The following is an 18,130-nucleotide window of genomic DNA, read 5'->3' on the forward strand; positions in this document are numbered from 1 at the left end:
TTTGGGAACGTTCTGCCCACTGGGCAGTACTGCCAGCAGGTGCACAGTGAATGCGGTGGGGGCAGGGGGGATGACTGATACCTCCTTTGGGAGGTGGTGGGATAGGACTGTGAGGCTTTTCAGGATCTGCTTGCTGGCTCACAGGAGAGGGAAGATAAACTCTAAAGATGGGCATAACAGAAGGTCAAAGACACTCTTTGGGAGCACTGGAGAGCCTTTGTTTTCTCCGCTCCTACTGTGCTTTTCTGAGCTGTTTCCCCTGTTTGGACACCCTTCCTCCCCTGCCTGGCTAACTCCCGCCTTTCCTGTAGTTTCTGTGGGAACCCCTTCTTAACATCTCTAGCCCAAATTCCACACCCCTCAGAGGTGGAAGGGGACTCTCACAGGAGGTCCCCCCCCCCAGCTTCTGACAAGACTTGCTTTCCTCTGAGTACTTACTGCCTCAGGCTCTTCCTGCTCTCTCAGACCCCCAGTAGAAGCCCACTTCCTGTCCGGTCTTCAGTGTGGGGATGACTACCTAGCTAGATTATTTTAAGGTCTTTTATCTCATTCTGTAGCTCAGGCCTTGAACTTGTGACCCTCTTGCCTTCCCTTCCCAAGTGCTGAGACTACAGCCACGCACCATCATGTCTGCTGTGCTTGTCACCTATGTTAACACAGGATACCTAATTAATGACGGGGAAGGACTACCATTTATTCTTGTTTGTTTATTTTTCAGACAGGGTTTCTCTGTGCAGCTCTGGCTATCCTGGCACTTGCCTTGTAGACCAGGCTGGTCTTGAACTCACAGAGATCCGCCTGCCTCTCCCTCCTGAGCACTGGAGCACTAGGATCAAAGGTGTGCCCACCACCACAGTCAGGACTACAGGTTAAGAGGTTAAAGGGAACTGCTGACTTCTCTTGAAAACAGACATATTTTTACATATGACAACTGAGGCAAGGGGAGTACTCCACTCTGGGGCCAAAGACACTCTGTCACTTTTTATTTGTGTCATTTTGACCAAGCGCCATAGCCTTCCCATTTTAAGGAAGATTATACTTGAAGCATTGCAGCAGTGAGGAGCAAGTGATTATCTGTAAAGCAGGAACAGTGCCCAGGGCACGGGGAGAGAGAGAGCTCAGTAGTTCTGAGCCCTTGCTGTTCTTCCAGAGGACTCAATTCGGTTCCCAACACCCATGTCAGGTTCAGGCGGCTCACAACTATCTGTAACTCCAGCTCCAGGGGGATCCAAAGTCTTGGGCCTCCACTGGCGTTCATGTGTGCATGCCCTTCCCCCCCCCAACAGATACATCAATAAAAATAATAAAAGCAAATTTTTGGAAAGGAAAAAGAGCAGTGCCCAGCTCATGTCATGATAACTACTAAGTCAAGAAAAGAATATATATTATACAAATATATTACACAAATTAGGACAAGATTCTGCTTTCATATTCACCAGGAGGAAAAAAAATTACACGCACACACACACGCACACACACACACACACACACACACACACACACACTGAAGCTACAGAATTTAAAATTTTTTAATTTATTAACAGGTAGACAAGTTTGAAGGGGACTCCTGTTCTTTCTCTAAGACAAATATAGCTTTCTCCAGGTGCCTGAAGATCATTTTCCCTGAAAAAGCAAAGCAAAACCAAGTGTCCTCCCAAGAGTAAGTAAGAGTAAGTGAATTCAGTTGACCTGGCTCTCCAGGGTCCAAGACCTTCTTTGCGCCTACGCTTGTTCTTTGCTGCCCCCTGGTGGCCATGTCGAGGGAAGCGTGACCCTGCTGGAGTAGGGGGGGCCCCTAACCTTCACGGAGTGGGGGTAGGGGGTGTATGGTGGAACTTGACCCACATCAGCTGAAGAAACCCAGGGATGCTTTGTTTCTCCTCCACTGCATGTTCATAAGCAGATCACATGACATCTTCCAGGTCTGACATAGGCTACCATAGCAAGTGACAGCTAACTAAAGCCTCTTTCTTCAAGACCTGCTGTCAGCCCTGTGCAGATGCAGGAAATGCCTGGAAGAAACATTTTGCCCCCGCTCTGCACTGGATCCAACTTATCTGTCCGTCCTTAACTATACAGAAGAGAACATTCATTTGTGTATCTTGCTTCCCACTAGCAATTCTTTCACATCTTTAAACACAGCTTTTTAAAAGATGTGTTTTATGTGTACACACGTACTCCACAGGCATGCCCAGTGCCTAGGGAGGTCAGAGATACCCTGGGCCTGGATCTGTTGTTGATGGTTGTCAGTCATCATGTGGGTGCTGGGAACTGAACACAGTTCTCTGCGAGAACCACAGGTGCTCTTAACCGCTGAGCCATCTCTTCATCTCTCTTTGACATCTTTTTAGTAGAACTTATTATATTACCCTTTTTTTTTTTGAGATAAGGTTTCACTTGAACTCAGGATCCTCCTTTTCACTGAAATCCACCAAAATATATTACTATGCTTAATTCTATATTATTTGTTTGTTTGTTTGTTTGTTTGTTTAATGGTTTTTTTGAGGCAGGGCTTCTTTGTGTACCCTTGGCTGTTCTGGAACTCACTATGTAGGCCAGGCTGGCCTCGAACTCAGAGAGCCACTTGCCTCTGCCTCCTAAGTGCTAGGATTAAAGCTGTGCACCACTACCACCCGGCTATGAAAATAAAAATTAAGAATAAATAAGTAGCCGGTTAGATATTATAGATATATCTTAGATATTATAGATATATATTCATATATATTATATATAATATCATTAGATATTATAGATATAGATTCATTTGACATGTATAGTGTTTTGCCTGCATGTGCATGTGTATGCCACATGTGTATATGTGTACAGAGTGTATGTATGCAGGTGTGAGCCTGGCATCAGATCTCCTGGAACTGGGCTTACAGGTGGTTGCGAGCCATCATGTGAGTGCTGAGAACTGAGCCCAGAGCCTCTGAAAGAGGGGCCTGTGTTCTTGACCACTGAGCCTCTCTCCCTCACTCCCAGCTCCGTCTTGATACTTGTGTGACTCTTTTTCTACCAGACTTCAGACAGGACCAAGTCATGTTCATGTCTTGGAAGATGTATGAAGGACCTATGGAGGGATGGTTGAGGTGAGGAAGTGAAAGGCAAGAGAAGGAGGTGAGGGGTTCCACTAAGAAGAGCCACTGTCTTATCAAGAGTGTTCTGGGTCCAGACACTGTTCCAAACGTTTGATATTCCTCTAATTCTTCCAGAAACCTTAGGAGGCTTAGGTGTTATTGATCGTATCCCAATTTTACAATTGAGGCACAGCAAAATTAGGCAATAAAATAGCTGTGTGGGATTTCAACCCTCCTGGTCACACCATACAGCATGGCTCCCCGGGTTTACCCAGAGAAGCAGAAATTACATCAGGATGAAAAGAGAAACTGGAGAAATGAGGGGAGGAAAAAAGGTGTGGCCAGGAAGGAATGCGGATAAAGACAGAGTGAGATAGTGGAAAAGAGGAGGATTCCTGGGGGAGAAAAGAAGTTGGAGGACAATGAGAGAAAATGTGATGGCCTGAGGAACTCAGTCACCACAGAGGGTGGCGTTATGGCTGTGATGACATCACTGTGTGCTGCTCTGTCCAGCACGCTCAGATCCTTCGCCCTTCCACCTCTAACACTCTTCCTCTGTTCCACTCAAGTGAGATAGTCCCAGGGCTGTGCCCAGAGCCTTATCATCACCAGAAACTGAAGCATCTATGAAATAACGAATCAAACACCCTTCTCTGATATGATCTCTTTTCCTTAGGGTTCGTTGCTAGGTTGGCTCACTGCAGCTGTTGGACAAGCTGGCTGGGGAACTGTGACCCTTCTCCTCTTTAGTCTCCCCTTCTCTGTCTTAGGGACAGAAAAGGGACTCTCCACTGAAATTCTTTCCTGAATCTCTTCAACTCTACCACCTCCCTCCATCCTTTCCACCCTACCTCCCTAGTTAATAGTTAGATGAAGCCAGCATTTGCCTGCATTTGTGTTTGAGCAGCTAAGGACCACCAGAGAAAATCATTCCAGAAGACAGGCTATTGCCACTCTAAAATGCTTGTCATCAACTTCAGTGGTATGCTCCCATGTCAAAAATCTCAGCAGCCAGCTCTCTTTCGCACCCTTAGCAACTGGGATTTTACACAGTCTGTGGCCTCTCCTGCAACTCCGCCACGTTAGGAGCCTCTTCTTTCACAACTGGAAGGAAAAGCTGCAAGACAGGAACACCCTCAGTCTGCTACAAGCCTTTTATTTTTATTGTTTTCAGATGGGCTCTTGCTATGTAGCCAGTGTGGCCTCAGACTTGCCGCTGTTATTTCTTAGCCTACTGAATGCTAGGATTTCAAGTCTGTTTCACCATGCTCAATCAAACCTTTCTGAAAAAAGCTTTAAAATTTTTTGGTGTTTTGAGACAAGGTCTCACTATGCATCATCCTTGGCCTTGAACTTGCTATGTAGATCAGGCTGGCCTCAAACTCATAGAGATCCTCCTGCTTCTGCCTCCTGCTTAAAGGCATATGCCACCATGCCCAGCTCAAACCTATGTGGTTTAAATTCTTTGCTATGTGCTATGTGTTAAAAGGTACTGACCTGGAGGCTGGAGAGGTGGCCCATCGGTCCAGAGCACTTGCAGCTCTTGCAGAGGACCTAAGTTGGATTTCCAGCACCCACTTGGTGGCTCACAACCATCCGGAACCTCAGTTTCAGGGAAACTGATGTCCCCTGGGCACCAGCAACGCACGAGGTACACACATATCCACGCAAGCAAAACACTCATATGTGCAAAATACAAAAAAATTAAATAAATCTAAAAATAATTTCTAAAAAATAATGTGTGTGTGTGTGTGCATGCACGCGCGCGCACATTCACAGCATGGTGCACGCAGGAGTTGGAGTCTCCCTTTACCACTGGGTTCTGGGGATTAAACTAGTGCCAGGCTTGACAGGAGGTACCTCTACCTGCTGAGCTTTCTTGTTAGCTCCCTATCTTCATTTCTATCTGTTTCAAACTTTTCCCTTTCTCACGGAGAGAGGGGAGGGGCTCTCCTTCTTTGGGAAGGGTAGCTCCATTGTGCTCTGGATTCCCCCTGAGGGAGCTCGGGAACTCCAGCCTCAGCTCTGCTGGGCCTCTTCCAGGCATCCCTCCACCTCCACCCCCCAATCTAGTCTGCCTGACTCCAGCCACAGACCATGCCAGTGAATTGTAAACGCTTAGGAGCGATCGTCTTCATGTGGGAAAGTCTGCTTTTTGCTAGACCTCCCTCTTGAATCCTTCCTATGTTGCTCTCTGCAACAAGCCTTTCCTGACCCTCACCTATAAATGCCTTGATTGAAACCACTGGTGCCAGGTGTGGTGGTACACTCCTGTAATCCCAGTACCTGAGAGGCCTAAGCAGGAGGATGAAGAGTTCAAGTCCACACCTTTAATCCCAGCACTCAGGGAGGCAGAGGCAGGCAGATCGATGTGAGTTGGAGGCCAGCCTGGTCTACAAAGCGAGTCCAGGACAGCCAAGGCTACACAGAGAAACCCTGTCTCAAAAACAAAACAAAACAAGAGTTCAGGTCCAGCCTGGACTACTGTAATGAGAGCCTGACTCACAGCAAACAAAAGTCATCACGAACCACCTCTGCTTTAGCTACACAGCAGTGCCCGCAATCTAGATTTATGTATTTGTGGCACCATGCTCATCTCCCACCATGTAAATTCCGTGAGAGCAAAGACTACTCTCCTTAAGCCTGATGCTCTTACAGTAAGTGAAGTGCCTGGCCAACAGTTAGGGTTTGAAAGCCTTTCTAAAAAAAAACAATGAGTATAGGGAGAAGGGAGTTGAGGACAAAAGATAGTAAAGGAAGTTGAATGTGATGGATTATGCCTGAAATCTCAGCACTCGGGAGGCTGAGGCAGGAGACTTGCTCTGCATTCTAGGCTAGTCTGGGCTTCAGGATAAGACCACATCTCAACAAACAAAAGCAGAAGGTGAGGCTGTGAATGGGACACCAAGGTACAGCAAGGAGGCTCTCTGCGTCAGCCTGAGAAGACTTCCAGGGCTTCTGGGAGCATTCTGTCTTGGGGCCATGATACTCTGGAGGTCTGAAGACAGGGCAGGTGGGCGGAGCTAGCCTTATCTCAGAGCGCAGCCCCAGCTAGCCTCCGATGTTGACAGCTGGAGCTAGCAGGGGTTTTGCAAACCTTCCCAGTTGCAGAAGGCCAGCAGTCTGTGGGACAGGTGGGTGGGGCCCGAGCTTATCTCCCAAGTACAGTCCTAACCTCAGACGGTAACAAAGGGGGAGCTAGTGGGAGTTTTGCAAACCGTCCCGATTGCAGCAGGGCTGGATGGCCCGGCCAGGGTGACCATGCCACTAGGTGTTGGGGGGTGGGGAGGATGACAGGGTATTGAGTTTGAGCCTTTTGGATGAGGCGTAGCTTTCAGGGCTCTGGGGTGGAGCATGCTCTATTTAGCTTGCTGTAGGAGGCCACAGCTCTGTGGGGGTGGAGGGGAAGCTCTTTTCCTGCAAGCAAGGCCTTCCCTTAAGGACACAGGAGCCTTCCTTGCTCCCTCGAGTCACAACTGATGGCCATTTTGATGAAGGTTGCCCGTTTTCCTGTGAAGACACCCCCCTCCTCTCTCCACGGAGAGAATCTCTCACCTGCCATTGGTTTTCTGAGGTCAGCCTAGGTTGTACTGTCCAGGTCAGACCACTTTCCCTAGGGAGGAGGAGTTGTCCTTCTCGGGGACTGGAGAAGGAAGGTCCAAGGGGAGCATGCAGCTTCTCTGCCCTGCTGTCTCATCCTTCTATTCCAGAGTCTTCTCACAGGCTTGGAGTAGGGCAAGGGGGAGAGCGAGGTGAGAGGCCTCTTTCCACCACAGCCCCAACCGGGATCTTGCAACACTGGGATGGGGGCCCTGGGGGCCCTGGGGGTGAGGCAATCTTGGGGGTTGGGAGGTGTGAACCGAGGGGGGCAGCTTTCACAAGCACCGGCTGGCTGACCTTGGCAGACTCACCTTGGGCAGCTTCCTCTCTCCTGGTATCTTAGTATCTCTCCACAACCTTCCTCCTCACAGGCCTCTCTGCAGCCCGAGAGCAATTCGCAGTTCAGGGCGCTTGTCCTTTACCTCAGTTCTGCTCCAGGAGGAAGAGGGACTTGTGAACAAGAGGAATGGATGCAGCTGCCGGTGGGGAAGGCTCTGTTTGCTGGTTTCCACAGGTTCTCAACCCCTGGTCTTGGAGCCCTTCCAAACCCTGGCAGGGCTTGGCCAACTTCCCCTCCCTCCTCTCCTCCTGCTGCGTCCTTTCCCTGTGGACAGCCCTGAGAGGTCATTCTCAGGGCAGAGATCAACCAGCTTGCCTCCCAGCTCCAGCGTCAGGGCAGAGCGATCAGCACCAGAGCTGTTTGCCAGCTCTTCTCTGTAGAGGATATATTTCATGGACTACCCAAGTTTGTCCTTTCAGGCCATCCAGCGGTACTTGGAACCTGCCATTTGCATGGCTCTTGCCTGTGCCCACACTGGACTCCAAGGCATGCTAACCTCCTCAAAGGTTTCTTTAAGTTTCAACTTAAACTTAAATGTCACTTCCTCCAGGAGGCCTTTAATTCTCCTAGCTGAAACAGTATCTGTTTGTTAACTGATTTCCCCACAGGCACATTCAAGTGGGATAATGAGAATGAAAAGTACTTCATAGAGGTGTGCGAGGAGAGTCTTAGCAAGCCATGCTGGTAAGACTGGCAGGTGCTGGGGCTCCAATAGCAGGGGAGTCAATGTTCACCCTTGGGTCCTAAGGAGTGCTGAAAGGGGCCAGCAGGGGCGTTCTGCCTCCCTCTCCTCTAGCTCTCCCTCTCACACCAGTGTCCTCACCTCTAGGGGATGAAGGAAGGCAGCCCCAGAGAGCAGAGCAGCCTAAGAAGGGGCAGAGAATGGTGGCAAGGGCCATGGCGGGGAGGGGCTTGCTTATTTCTTTTTCCCTCCTACTCCTGTGGCTGAGAAAGGGTCTCCTTCTCGGGAAGGATGCTTGACAGTGCTTGTTGAGTAAATTGCTTTGGCTAAAGCCAGCTGCTGTGGGACTGAGAGCCTCCTGCAGGTGGCCGGAATCCCAGGACAGAATGGGACAGTAAAGAGTGGGGTGCGTTTTGCCTGCTCCTCGTCAATCATGTCTCATTGGGGTCTCACTGGGGTGGCAGCTCTTCTTCAGCTTCGGCGCCAATCAGAAAGACTCCTCTCAGTCACTCTGAGGAGTGACAGGTCACTGGGGGGGGGGGGGCTGGAGGGAGACTCAGCTCAGAGCCCTGGGAAAGAAGCCTGGGCAAAGCAGACCCCAGCATCTAATGCCTTCAAAAGGAGTCTGGGGTGGGTGGGGAGACCGTAAGCCCGAGCCACCAGCCGAGTTCTGTGCCAACCCCTCTTGTGCATCTCCGAGCCCCCAGGTTGAAGGTGAGAGGGTTTTCCCAGGTGCCGTAGAGATGGCTGCCTTCACCTCCTCCTCAAGCAGTGTCAGTCAGTCCCTCCACCCAAAGGTTCAAGTCTGCCCTGATCGGAGCTGGGCTGAGGACCTGAGGACACTGGGGGGGAAGAAAGGGTGCTGAGACACAGAGGTAAAAGTGGGGAGAGTTCTGGCCGAGGTTAGCCTGGTGCACACAAGATGCCGGGGCCATGTGAGAACTTCTGCCACTGAGGTCTGAGGTGGCAGGAGAAACAGACCTGTGGTGATCCTTAGACAACACACACACACACACACACACACACACACACACACACACACTGTCCCGTCTCTAACATCGCGGGCAATTCACTAATACTTTTTTGTTTTGTGGTGCCAGGGATGGGACCTAGGGTCTTGGGAATACTGGGCAAGCACTCTGCCAGCTCAACTCACTGCCTCCATGATTATCCCTTGGCGGTTGCTTGTGTGCCTAATCACTGCTGTTCTTCCCTGAGGGAGGATGTAGAGCGAGGCAGCAGAGGACGGACTGCACTCTTATCCTCTTCGGCCCTGCCTGCTTTATCTACAAGATGTGGCTCACACTATCTTACTTGTCTGAGGGCAAAGCTCACCCAGATGAGCTCTTGAGGTCTCTCCTAGAACCTCTCGAGATCTGTGATTTCATGGAGCTACTTTTGATTCTGCCCCTAAGTAGCTGTGTGGCTCTGGATGGTCTCTTCCTCTCTCTGAGGCCCCTAGCTCCTCACCTGCAAAATGAGAACTTTTTTTTTCTTTCCCAAAATGGATCCAGAACAAATATCCATTCTCACACCACCTATCAAACTCTATTTCTCTATGAAAATAACACCATGGGACAGGCACTCAGATCCCTCCTGTACAGATAAGGAGACAGTAAGTGGCAGAGATGCAAACAGATGCTCTGTTACTGTGCACTGTTTTGCTTCCTGGGCTGCAGTTCTAAGGGACAGAAAACGCCTGGAGCATGGGGTTTCACAGGCACAGACGGAGCTGTCACCCTTACATAGGCGCACACATCGGGTCCTAACTGATTCCTCCTCAGGGGGTCACCTTCTCCAATCTTAGGGAGCCAATGCCCTAGGGGATGAAGGATGAAGATAGGAGTGAGGCTGTGAAACAAGAGAGAAAAAGCCAGGGTGCTGGATCAAGAGCTAAGGGACCACAGATCCGGCAGAGCCATTAGACTCTTTCCCGTGGTCACCTGGGAAAAGAGTTCCCAGGCCTTAGAGTCAGAGGGTAGGCCAAGGGTCATCGGGCCTGGCCCTGGAGCTGTAGCTGTGTCTCACTGGAATCACGCCCTAGAATTCTCTCAGGTCAGAATTGCAGCGGCTGCTCCGGGCCCTGGCATGCATAGTGGTTGGGTACCAAGTGTTTGTTCAGTTTACAAAGGGCCAACTGTGTAGGTGGAAGGACCAGGAGGTGAAGTGGCAGAAAACCTGAGCCGTGGGCGGCGTGTCGCTGCCTCTCCGTGTCGTTTAGAGACTATGTGGACCTAGCCACAGGTACTCCCTGCCATCGAGGTCTTCCGTGAGCACACACACAACACCCCCACCAGGCCCAGGCCCCAAACACCCAGCGAACAGCTCCAGCATCAAGTCACAGTGCGGTTTATTCAGCCACAGAATCATTCTAGTCCCGACCGTCCCAGCTACTGGCTGCCATTGTCTTATGATTTCGGTTTCAGGTTCGGGACTCTGGGGACCTAGGAGGGTGGAGGTGGGGGTCCTCAGGGTCTGGGGCCCACAGTCTGCCAGGCCGGCTCAGCTGCAGCCGCCCACACTCTTGATGAGGCTGGCGGCCTCGGGGATCTGTCGGAAGAGGTTGCGCAGAGTGTCCAGCTCCTGGGTGAGCTGCTCCACGCGGCTGCGCAGTCGCTCGTTTTCAGCCATGTACTCCAGCACCTTCTGCTGCGTCTCCATGATGCGCCGCTTGGCCTTGTCCCGGCTCTTGCGCACCGCGATGTTGTTGCGCTCGCGCCGCAGCCTGTACTCCAGGCTGTCTTTGTTCACCGCCTTCTTGCCCTTGTGAGAGGGGCCCGCTGGCGAGGGGGCCTTGAGAAGCGGGCTGCACGGAGGGGCAGCCGCCGCCACCGGGGCCTGCAGGGTAAGCCAGAGAGAGGGACGGAGAGGCGAGGCTCTACCGGAATCCTGGCAGCAAGGGCACACTGGGGGCCTCAGAGGAACACAGAGCTCCCAGGCAGCTCCCACCTCTGGGCCATCACCCTGTCTCTGGGAAAGACGGGAAGGCAGACGCACACGATCCTTGATCTGAGACCAAAGCTTTCTTTCACGATCTCACACCCTTGGAGGACACTTCCCTTTGGTTTGTCCGTCACAGGTCTCCTGTTCTACAGTTCTACAGAAACAGGCAGCAGAGGAGCAAGAGAAAGGGGACAGTGGACAAGCAGGGAAGCTGGTCCCCGAGAGATCAGGACAGAGCAGCCTCTCCAGGCGCCTTCAGGACACGCGGAGTTCAGAGAAAGCGAATTCACAGAGTGAGGGAAGAGGGCCTTGGGGTGGGCCGTGTTCTCGGAAGAGCACCAAACCCAGACTTGTTGGGGAAGCTCATCCAACCGCCTGGCTCCAACCCGGGGAGGAAACAGGGAGAGCCGCCCTGGCCTTACCTTGAGGACGCGCAGGGGCTGGCCAGGCGCCGCCAGGCTCGGCGGGAGGTGCATGGCAGTCTGTCCACAGTGTGCCACTTGGTACTGCAGGGGGTTGTAGCTGCCACGGCCGGGGCCTCGGTTGCCCTCTGGCCCACGAGGCTCCTCCTTCACTGTCACAGCCCTGGGGTCGTAGCTTCCCGGGCTGCTGTAGATGCCAGGCCCCAGAGCCTTCCTATCTGGGCCAAAGGTGTGTGAGGGGTAGGCAAATGGCCGAGGGTCAGCCGGCAGGTAGTGGGGGAGCGGAGGGTTTCCTGGGCCCTTGAGGCTTCGGGCGTCGGGCGCTGGCTTCATGGCAAAGAGGTCAGAAAGGAGCTGTTCTTCTCCAGACTCGATGTAGGCGGAAAGGTCGATGGAGGCCTCATGCTCGCACATGTCCCCCAGCTCGCCGGGTCCAGATCGACCCCCTGAGAACTCGAGTGGCTGCTGGCCACCCCGAGGCTCACACTCATAGTAGGTCCCGTGGGACATGGCCGGCCCGCCCCCTTGGCTCCCCGCCCCTGGGTCCTGTGCTGGGGCGCTCCTTAGGATGCTGAGCCTGCCCTCCCTTGATCTCCCCTTGTCCTAGATTTGTCCTAGGTCAGCCCTCTCTGGTCTTCTCTGTCACCCGCTCTCTCCTACGTGGCTTCTCTGGTCCTCCTCTGCTTCCTTTTCCTTCTGTAGTCAGTGCCTCTCCTTTCTTCCCTTTTCCCCTCTCTCCTTGGTGTGACTCAGGGAGGGGCAGGGCACACCCCAGAGGGAGGAGTGCTTAGCAGTTAGGGTGCTCTTTGCTGAGGCCCTAGCCACAGTCCCAAAACTGCTGTTTGGGAAAAATGGTCCCTCTTGTCTTGTGAGCTCAAGGGATTCTAACCCCTTGCCCAGAGTACTTTCTCTGAATGTCTGTCTTCCTCCAGCTTCAAAACAGATCTCTGCAGAATGAGGTGCCAAGCCAGTGCCAACAGAGAAAGCATGTGTCCAGTGCCAACCTGGTCTAAACTCCTCCCTTGAAAAATCTTCCTCTCTGTTACCCCCCCCAAGTCCTGAACTCCACCTAGCCTGGGGTAAGTCAGTTCCTTCTGTATAGCCCCACCTTCCACAACTTTCTCCTGGGTGTAGGCCATCATTTTTTGAAGGGCTTGGGAAGTTCTAGGACCGAGTCACCCTAGTTTTGAGACAGGGTCTTAGGGTCTTACTATGTAGATCAGGCTGGGCTTGAACTCACAGAGTTCTGCCTGCCTTTGCCCCCAGAGTGCTGCTAATAAGGTTCTTTGGCTAAGTCTTTGCACAGGGCTGGTGTCCATGTTTCCAGTCCCGGCCACATCTGGCAGCCTGGGCACAATCCTGGGCTACCTGGACATAGCTAAGGTTTCTGGTCAAGACATAGACCCTGTACCTCAGGCCCAGGCAGGCTGCTGCCCCAGAACCAACAGACAGGATCCGCTTGGAGGCCCCACTTGCTCCACCCTGAAAGAGGTTCAGGCTGACCCCACCCCACGCTGGCTGGAGGCTCTGCCTCCTACTTCCTGTGCCCTGAGCTGCAAACAGGCTCCGGAGCTCACTGCAGCTTAATCTGCTGTCCTCCCTCATGCATGACTGTTTTCTGACCTCTAGTGTACTACTCTGTCCACTTCCTCTTGTAGGCTTGAGAAGTCTCCTCTCTTGTCCTCACCTCTTCCTGGGGCTGTGTCAGGGTCCACAGGAGAAGCCCGCAGCTGCCTGACTGCACTTCTCCATCTTCTGCTAACCCCAAAACTTCACTTTTCTTCTTCCTTTGGGGACTCCCCACTCCCTCCAGTCTTCCGTGGCCCTGCTTTTACTTGTCAAGCTTCAGGCAGGGCTCCTGGTTTGGTGGTAAGAAAAGAGCACAGAGAAATGTATTACACAGAGAGATGTATTACTTTTCTTTTAAGGTTGAGTATCTCTGTTATCCTAGGCTGGCCTTGAACTCGCTTCAGCCTCCCTAGAGCTGAGTTGATAGGTGCCATCATACCCTCCTGGCTCTTTTATTACTAACAGATGTTCTGGGGAGAGGAACAGAATTTTTAAAAATGAACTTAATTTTATTATTCGTGTGTGTGTGTGTGTGTGTGTGTGTGTGTGTCCACGTGAGCCAGAGATATCAGATCTTCTGGAGCTGGCAGTCCTGAGGCACCCACTAAGGGTGCTTGGAGCCAAACTCGGGTCCTCTGGAAGAGCAGTAAGGGGACATCTACTGAGACATCTCTCCAGCCCTAAGGACCAGAACATATTCTAAGTTGGGTATTCCAAGGACCAGGTAACTGTGAGGGGCCACAGTCGGGGTAAGCTTGGATAGGATGTGTAAGTCATGGAACACTAAAATAAAACCGTGAATGTCATTTGCCCACAAGTCAGACAAGGTATCCTTGATAGAATCCTCCACCCCATCCATCCCCTCTAACACCACAACCTGCCCCACGTGCTCTGAGCCTGAAGTATGGCCAAATGTACTTTCTCCAGAGGCCCTGGCCAAGGAGGGGGAGAGCCGCCCACATCTTAGACACAGGGCACTGGAAGTAGCGGGCGATTGCTGCTCTTCGGTCTTCGGATCCCTGTCAAATTGGTACCAAAGCTGGGAGATTTCAGTTTGGCCACCTGCCCTTATTGGCCACTAGGTGACGACATTGGTTCCCAAATCCTATACTTGGGGGCCCACGATGGTTTGGAATCGAGTGGACAGCAGGGGGCAGCCTTTCTTAACTCTGCCACCAGCGCTGACAGCTCTGCTCTGGGAAGCAGGAAAAGGAAATGCAGTCACGTTGGAGATTCTCCGTCAAGTCGATAGGGTGGGAAGCCTACGGGACTGGTGCCGGGACCTGTCTCAAAGAGAAATTCTGTCCCCACCTTGACTGTGGAATAACAATAATGTGTGGGCCCTGTGTCATCTGAGAAAGTAATGCTTTTTTTTTTTTTTTTTTTTCAGTCGATGAAACTGTGTACTTTTTCATGCTATTTTGCTGTGAGCTAAGAAGGGGGCTGGGGAGCACAGCAGTATTGTTAATCCTAATTTTATCGGCACGGAAATTAAGGAGAGGATGAGCTGTAGAAGAGCACCAGAGGATGTCTTGTTGATCTCTGAAAGGGCTGCAGGCTTGCTCTTGAAATGGCCCTGGGGATGGAGGGATGGAGTAGTTGTTGCCGAGTGACTCAGGGAATCTCCTTCCACCTAGCTGGCTGCCCCGTGGGTAGGGGTGAGAGCTGCAGGGCAGCGCTGAATTCCCTGAGGAAGGCGCACAGATAAAGCCAGCAGGAAATGAGGTCTGCAGGCTGACAGCGTTTCCTAGTAACTGAGACGTAAGTATTAGGGGGTCTAGACCGGGAAGCAAGAGAAGGGGTCGGGAGAGGAGGGAGCGAGATGGGAAGGCAGTGCCACCTGAAGACTGGGAGGGTCTTACCCAGGAGGGGAAAGAAGCCTTCCCTGCTCAGCGGGATCATTTTCCTGTTGCTACTGCAGTTGCTACCTGTTTGCATTAACTAAAACAATGGCTGTATATTATCTCAGTGACTTGTGACAGGCGTCTCTCCAGGACTGCCTCTGAGGCTTCCCCTAGGGCTGAGGCTGCGAATGGTTGTGAAGTCTAAGCCGGAACTGGACTCTAATCTGGTCCCTGTCACTCACCAGTTCTCTGGGCCTGGTCAAGCTCCGTAATCGTACTGTAAAATGGCAGGAGCGATGGCTGCCTGGGGAGGTTGTTGAAACTTTGAAAATGATAGTGTGTGTATAGCACCTGACTCAGTGAAGGCTGAGCCTCCTCCTTCCCTTCCCCGACCTCATCTCCCCTTCTTTTTCTCCTGTCCTTGGAGCACACACTCACACTCCTGCTGCCTCGGAGGGTGGGTTGACAAACATTTTAAAAATCTGAGTTTTAAATAACAGAGAACCTATGCGGGTGCGGTGGCGCATGCCTCTAATTCTAGCGTTGGAGGGGCAGAAGCAGGCGGGCCTCCGTGGATCAGAGGCCAGCTTGGTTTACATAGCAAGTTTCAGGCTAGTCTGGGCTCCCTGGACAGAAAACCTCCTCGGACTTCTAAACAACTTCTAAACAAACAAGTTGCTGTAACTGCATTTGTCAGCTTACTATCAGAGGCAGACAACATGGCTGCAGTCACTCAGGCGGACAGCACTTCCTTGTGAAATACAGCACTCGCTATCTGTCTACCTACGCTTCGGCTGTCTGGAGGTGGGTGGAGGAATGTTGGTGTAGGAGGTGGTACCTCCTGTAAAACTGTGTGAGGATAATGAGCCGAGAGGGTACCACGATGGTGGATAAAGAGACGTCTCTCACAGTCTCTCTCTTTGTTGTTTGTTTGCTTGTTTTGCTCTTCCAAGTCAGGGTTCCTCTCTGTAGCCCTGTCCGTCCTGTCTGCAGACCCAGCTGGCCTCGAACTCACAGAGATCTGCCCTACTTCCTCCTCCCAAGTCCTGGGACTAAAGGTGTGTGCTACCACTGCCCGGCTTATATCTCTATCAGAGAATTTTTTTTTTTTGAGATCATAATGACATCATTTCTCTCCTACCCCTTCCTCCCTCTAACCCCTTCCATAGCCCCCTCCCTTGCTCTCATTGAAATTCCTGACCTCTTTTCTTCTTCATTATTGATCGACATAGTCCTAACTGCATGGATACCTGGTCTGTATAGTGTCGCTTGTGTGTGTTTTCAGAGCTGTCCCTCTGACAATGGATAACCAGTTGGTGTGCTCTCCCCCAGGGAAGACTATGTCCCCAGCTCCCAGCATTCCTTAGCTGTCTGTAGTTCTTTGTCCAGGGTGAGGCTTCATGGGCCCTTCCCCCAACCCCGCCCCTCATCACATCTGTTGGTATCATCCTTGTTCGGGTCATGTTTAGGCAACCATGTTGGTGAGACTTCGTGGGTGCAGCCTCTCCGACATTTCCAGGAGACCCAGTCTCACAGCAAATCCCGTTTCTCTGCCCAACTCTTCCACGGCGATCCCTGCGCCTTAGGCGCAGGAGTGATGTGGTAGTTGGGTCAGCTGGGACGGAGCTTCACAACTCCTCATTTTGATTAGCTGTGGTTTCGGTAAAGGTCTCTGTCTGGTGAAGGGAAGTTTCCTTGGTGAGGGGTGAGGTGTAGGAAGAGACGTATCTGGAATGTTGTTAGGGGTTACGCTGATTATGGTAATGATAACCATGGATCTTCTCCGAGGTCTGGCGTAGTTGGTTAGGTTTCCGATAGCAGGCACAATTTCTCTCTTTGTGAGTGGACTTTTTTTTTTTCCTTTCAGGTTTTTAAACTTGATCTTATGTGTATTGGTGTTTTGGCTGAATGTATGTGTATGTACCATGTGTGTGTCGGTCAGAGGAGGAGATCTGATCCCTGGAACTGGAGTTAGGGATGGGTGAGCCTCCTTGTAGGTGCTGAGAACTGAACCTGAGTCCTTCGAAAGAGCATGTGCTCGTAGGACAACGGAGGCATCTCCCTTGTCCCACAATTATTTATTCCAGAGGACAACTTGCGGGAGTCAGTTCTCTCCTTTTGTCCTGTGGATGAGTCTCAGGGAGGGAACTCCCAACTGTGAGGCTTCGTAGGAAGCACCTTTATCAAAAGAGGAGTCATCGTCTCCTCTTTTTTTCTTTTTCTTTTTTTTTTTTTTTAGAGAAAACAGGATCTCATGAACTCTAGGCTGGCCTCAAACTCACTAGCTGAAAATGACTTTGAATTCACTGACCCTCCCGCCTCTCTCTTCCAAGTAGGATTATAAGCACGAGTCACCACTCTTGGCTTGACAATCTTTTTTTTTTTTTTTTTTTCAAACAGGCATTTTGAGGACAAAAGTATCAGGTAGATCATAGGACATGGAAATACTTTCTTTGGATCCTGCCTGTGGGAGGCCATTATCCATCCTGGGAGCCCCACAGAGAGGTGAATGGACAGAGAGATTGGTCCCTAAAGTACAAGAGTATGTTACATTGTCGTCCTTGGCTTCTTTTCCCTAGGATGCAACTTAAATAAAAGATTTATTTATTTCTGTTTTGTATATGGGTGTTCTGTCTGAATGTGGATCTGCACACCAGAAGAGGGCATTGGATCCTGTTGGGTTGATAAATGGTTGTGAACCACCATGTGGGTGCTGGGATTTGAACTCAGGGCCTATGGAAGAGCAACAGCGAGTGCTTTTAACCACCACCAAGCCCTCAGGGGTGCAACTTTCTGAAAGTTTTATTTTGTTTATTTATTTCGTGAGTGTATGGGTGTGTGTGGAGTGTGCACATGAGAACAAGTATTCTCATGGTCCTCAGGAGCTGGAATTGTAGACAACACTGAGCCAGGGGATGTAGGCCATGGGAACTGAACCCTGGTCCTCTGCAAGGGCACTGTGAGCTCAACATTGCCAAGCCACCGTTCCAGCCCCGGTCTATCTTTCTTTAATTTTCGAAAGTCACCTTTTCCTTGTCTATGCGTGTGCCACAGAGGGTTGTGGAGGCAGAGAAAACATTTAGGAGTTGCTTCTCCCCTAACATTTGGGTCCCAGGCTGTCAGGCTCAGTGGCAAGCACCTCTGCTGGGGCAAGAGCTTCCCACTTTTTTTTTTTGAGACAGAGCCTTATGAATTCCATCCTGGCATCCAATTCCTTAGGAACCCAGAATGACCTTGAACTTTTTTGTTGTTGTTGTTGTTTAAGATTTATTTTTGTGTTTGTTTGTTTTCAAGATAGGGCTCCTCTGTGTGGCCTTGGCTATCTTGGAACTCATTGTGTAGACCAGGCTGGGTTTGAACTCAGAGATCTATCTACCTGCCTCTGCCTCCCGAGTTTTGGGATTAAAGGCGTGCACCTCCCCTCCCCCGCCAGATTGATTTTTATTATATGTGTGTGGTGTGTTGTTTACATCTATGTGTGTGCTACTCTCACAGGCCAGAAGAAGGCACCGGATCTCCCAGAACTGAAGTTATAGATGGTTGTGAGTAACCGTACGTGAGCTGGGAGCTGAACTCTTGTCTTCTGGAAGAGCAACTGGTGCTCTTAACTGCTGGGCCATCCGTCCAGCCTGGACATTAAACTTTTGAGAATA

The 18,130-nt window shown here is 51.2% G+C and overlaps 1 protein-coding gene and 1 long non-coding RNA gene across 2 annotated transcripts; one reads left to right on the forward strand and one right to left on the reverse strand.

Moving 5' to 3' along the window:
* Nucleotides 1–10,201: 10,201 nt before the first annotated feature.
* Cebpe (CCAAT enhancer binding protein epsilon) lies at nt 10,202–11,574 on the reverse strand. Its single transcript, XM_055617977.1, has 2 exons — nt 11,065–11,574; nt 10,202–10,537 (listed from the first exon to the last, which is right to left on the reverse strand). Exons 1-2 carry the CDS (start codon nt 11,572–11,574, stop codon nt 10,202–10,204), a joined length of 846 nt encoding a protein of 281 aa, XP_055473952.1.
* Nucleotides 11,575–13,883: 2,309 nt separating this feature from the next.
* Nucleotides 13,884–18,130, forward strand: LOC129684713 (uncharacterized). Its single transcript, XR_008721384.1, has 3 exons — nt 13,884–13,993; nt 14,271–14,394; nt 17,973–18,130. It is a non-coding gene; the product is annotated as an uncharacterized LOC129684713 (long non-coding RNA).

The sequence above is a fragment of the Psammomys obesus genome, unplaced genomic scaffold (assembly GCF_907164565.1).
Source record: "Psammomys obesus unplaced genomic scaffold, mPsaObe1.curated_primary_1811, whole genome shotgun sequence".
NCBI lineage: Eukaryota > Metazoa > Chordata > Mammalia > Rodentia > Muridae > Psammomys > Psammomys obesus.

Excerpts from the sequence above, each read along its gene's own strand:
- Cebpe (XM_055617977.1), bottom strand. The coding sequence starts at position 11,574 with ATGTCCCACGGGACCTACTATGAGTGTGAGCCTCGGGGTGGCCAGCAG. Across the intron at positions 10,538-11,064 it reads AGCCCCTGCGCGTCCTCAAG|GCCCCGGTGGCGGCGGCTGC; the intron begins GTAAGGCCAGGG and ends CTTACCCTGCAG.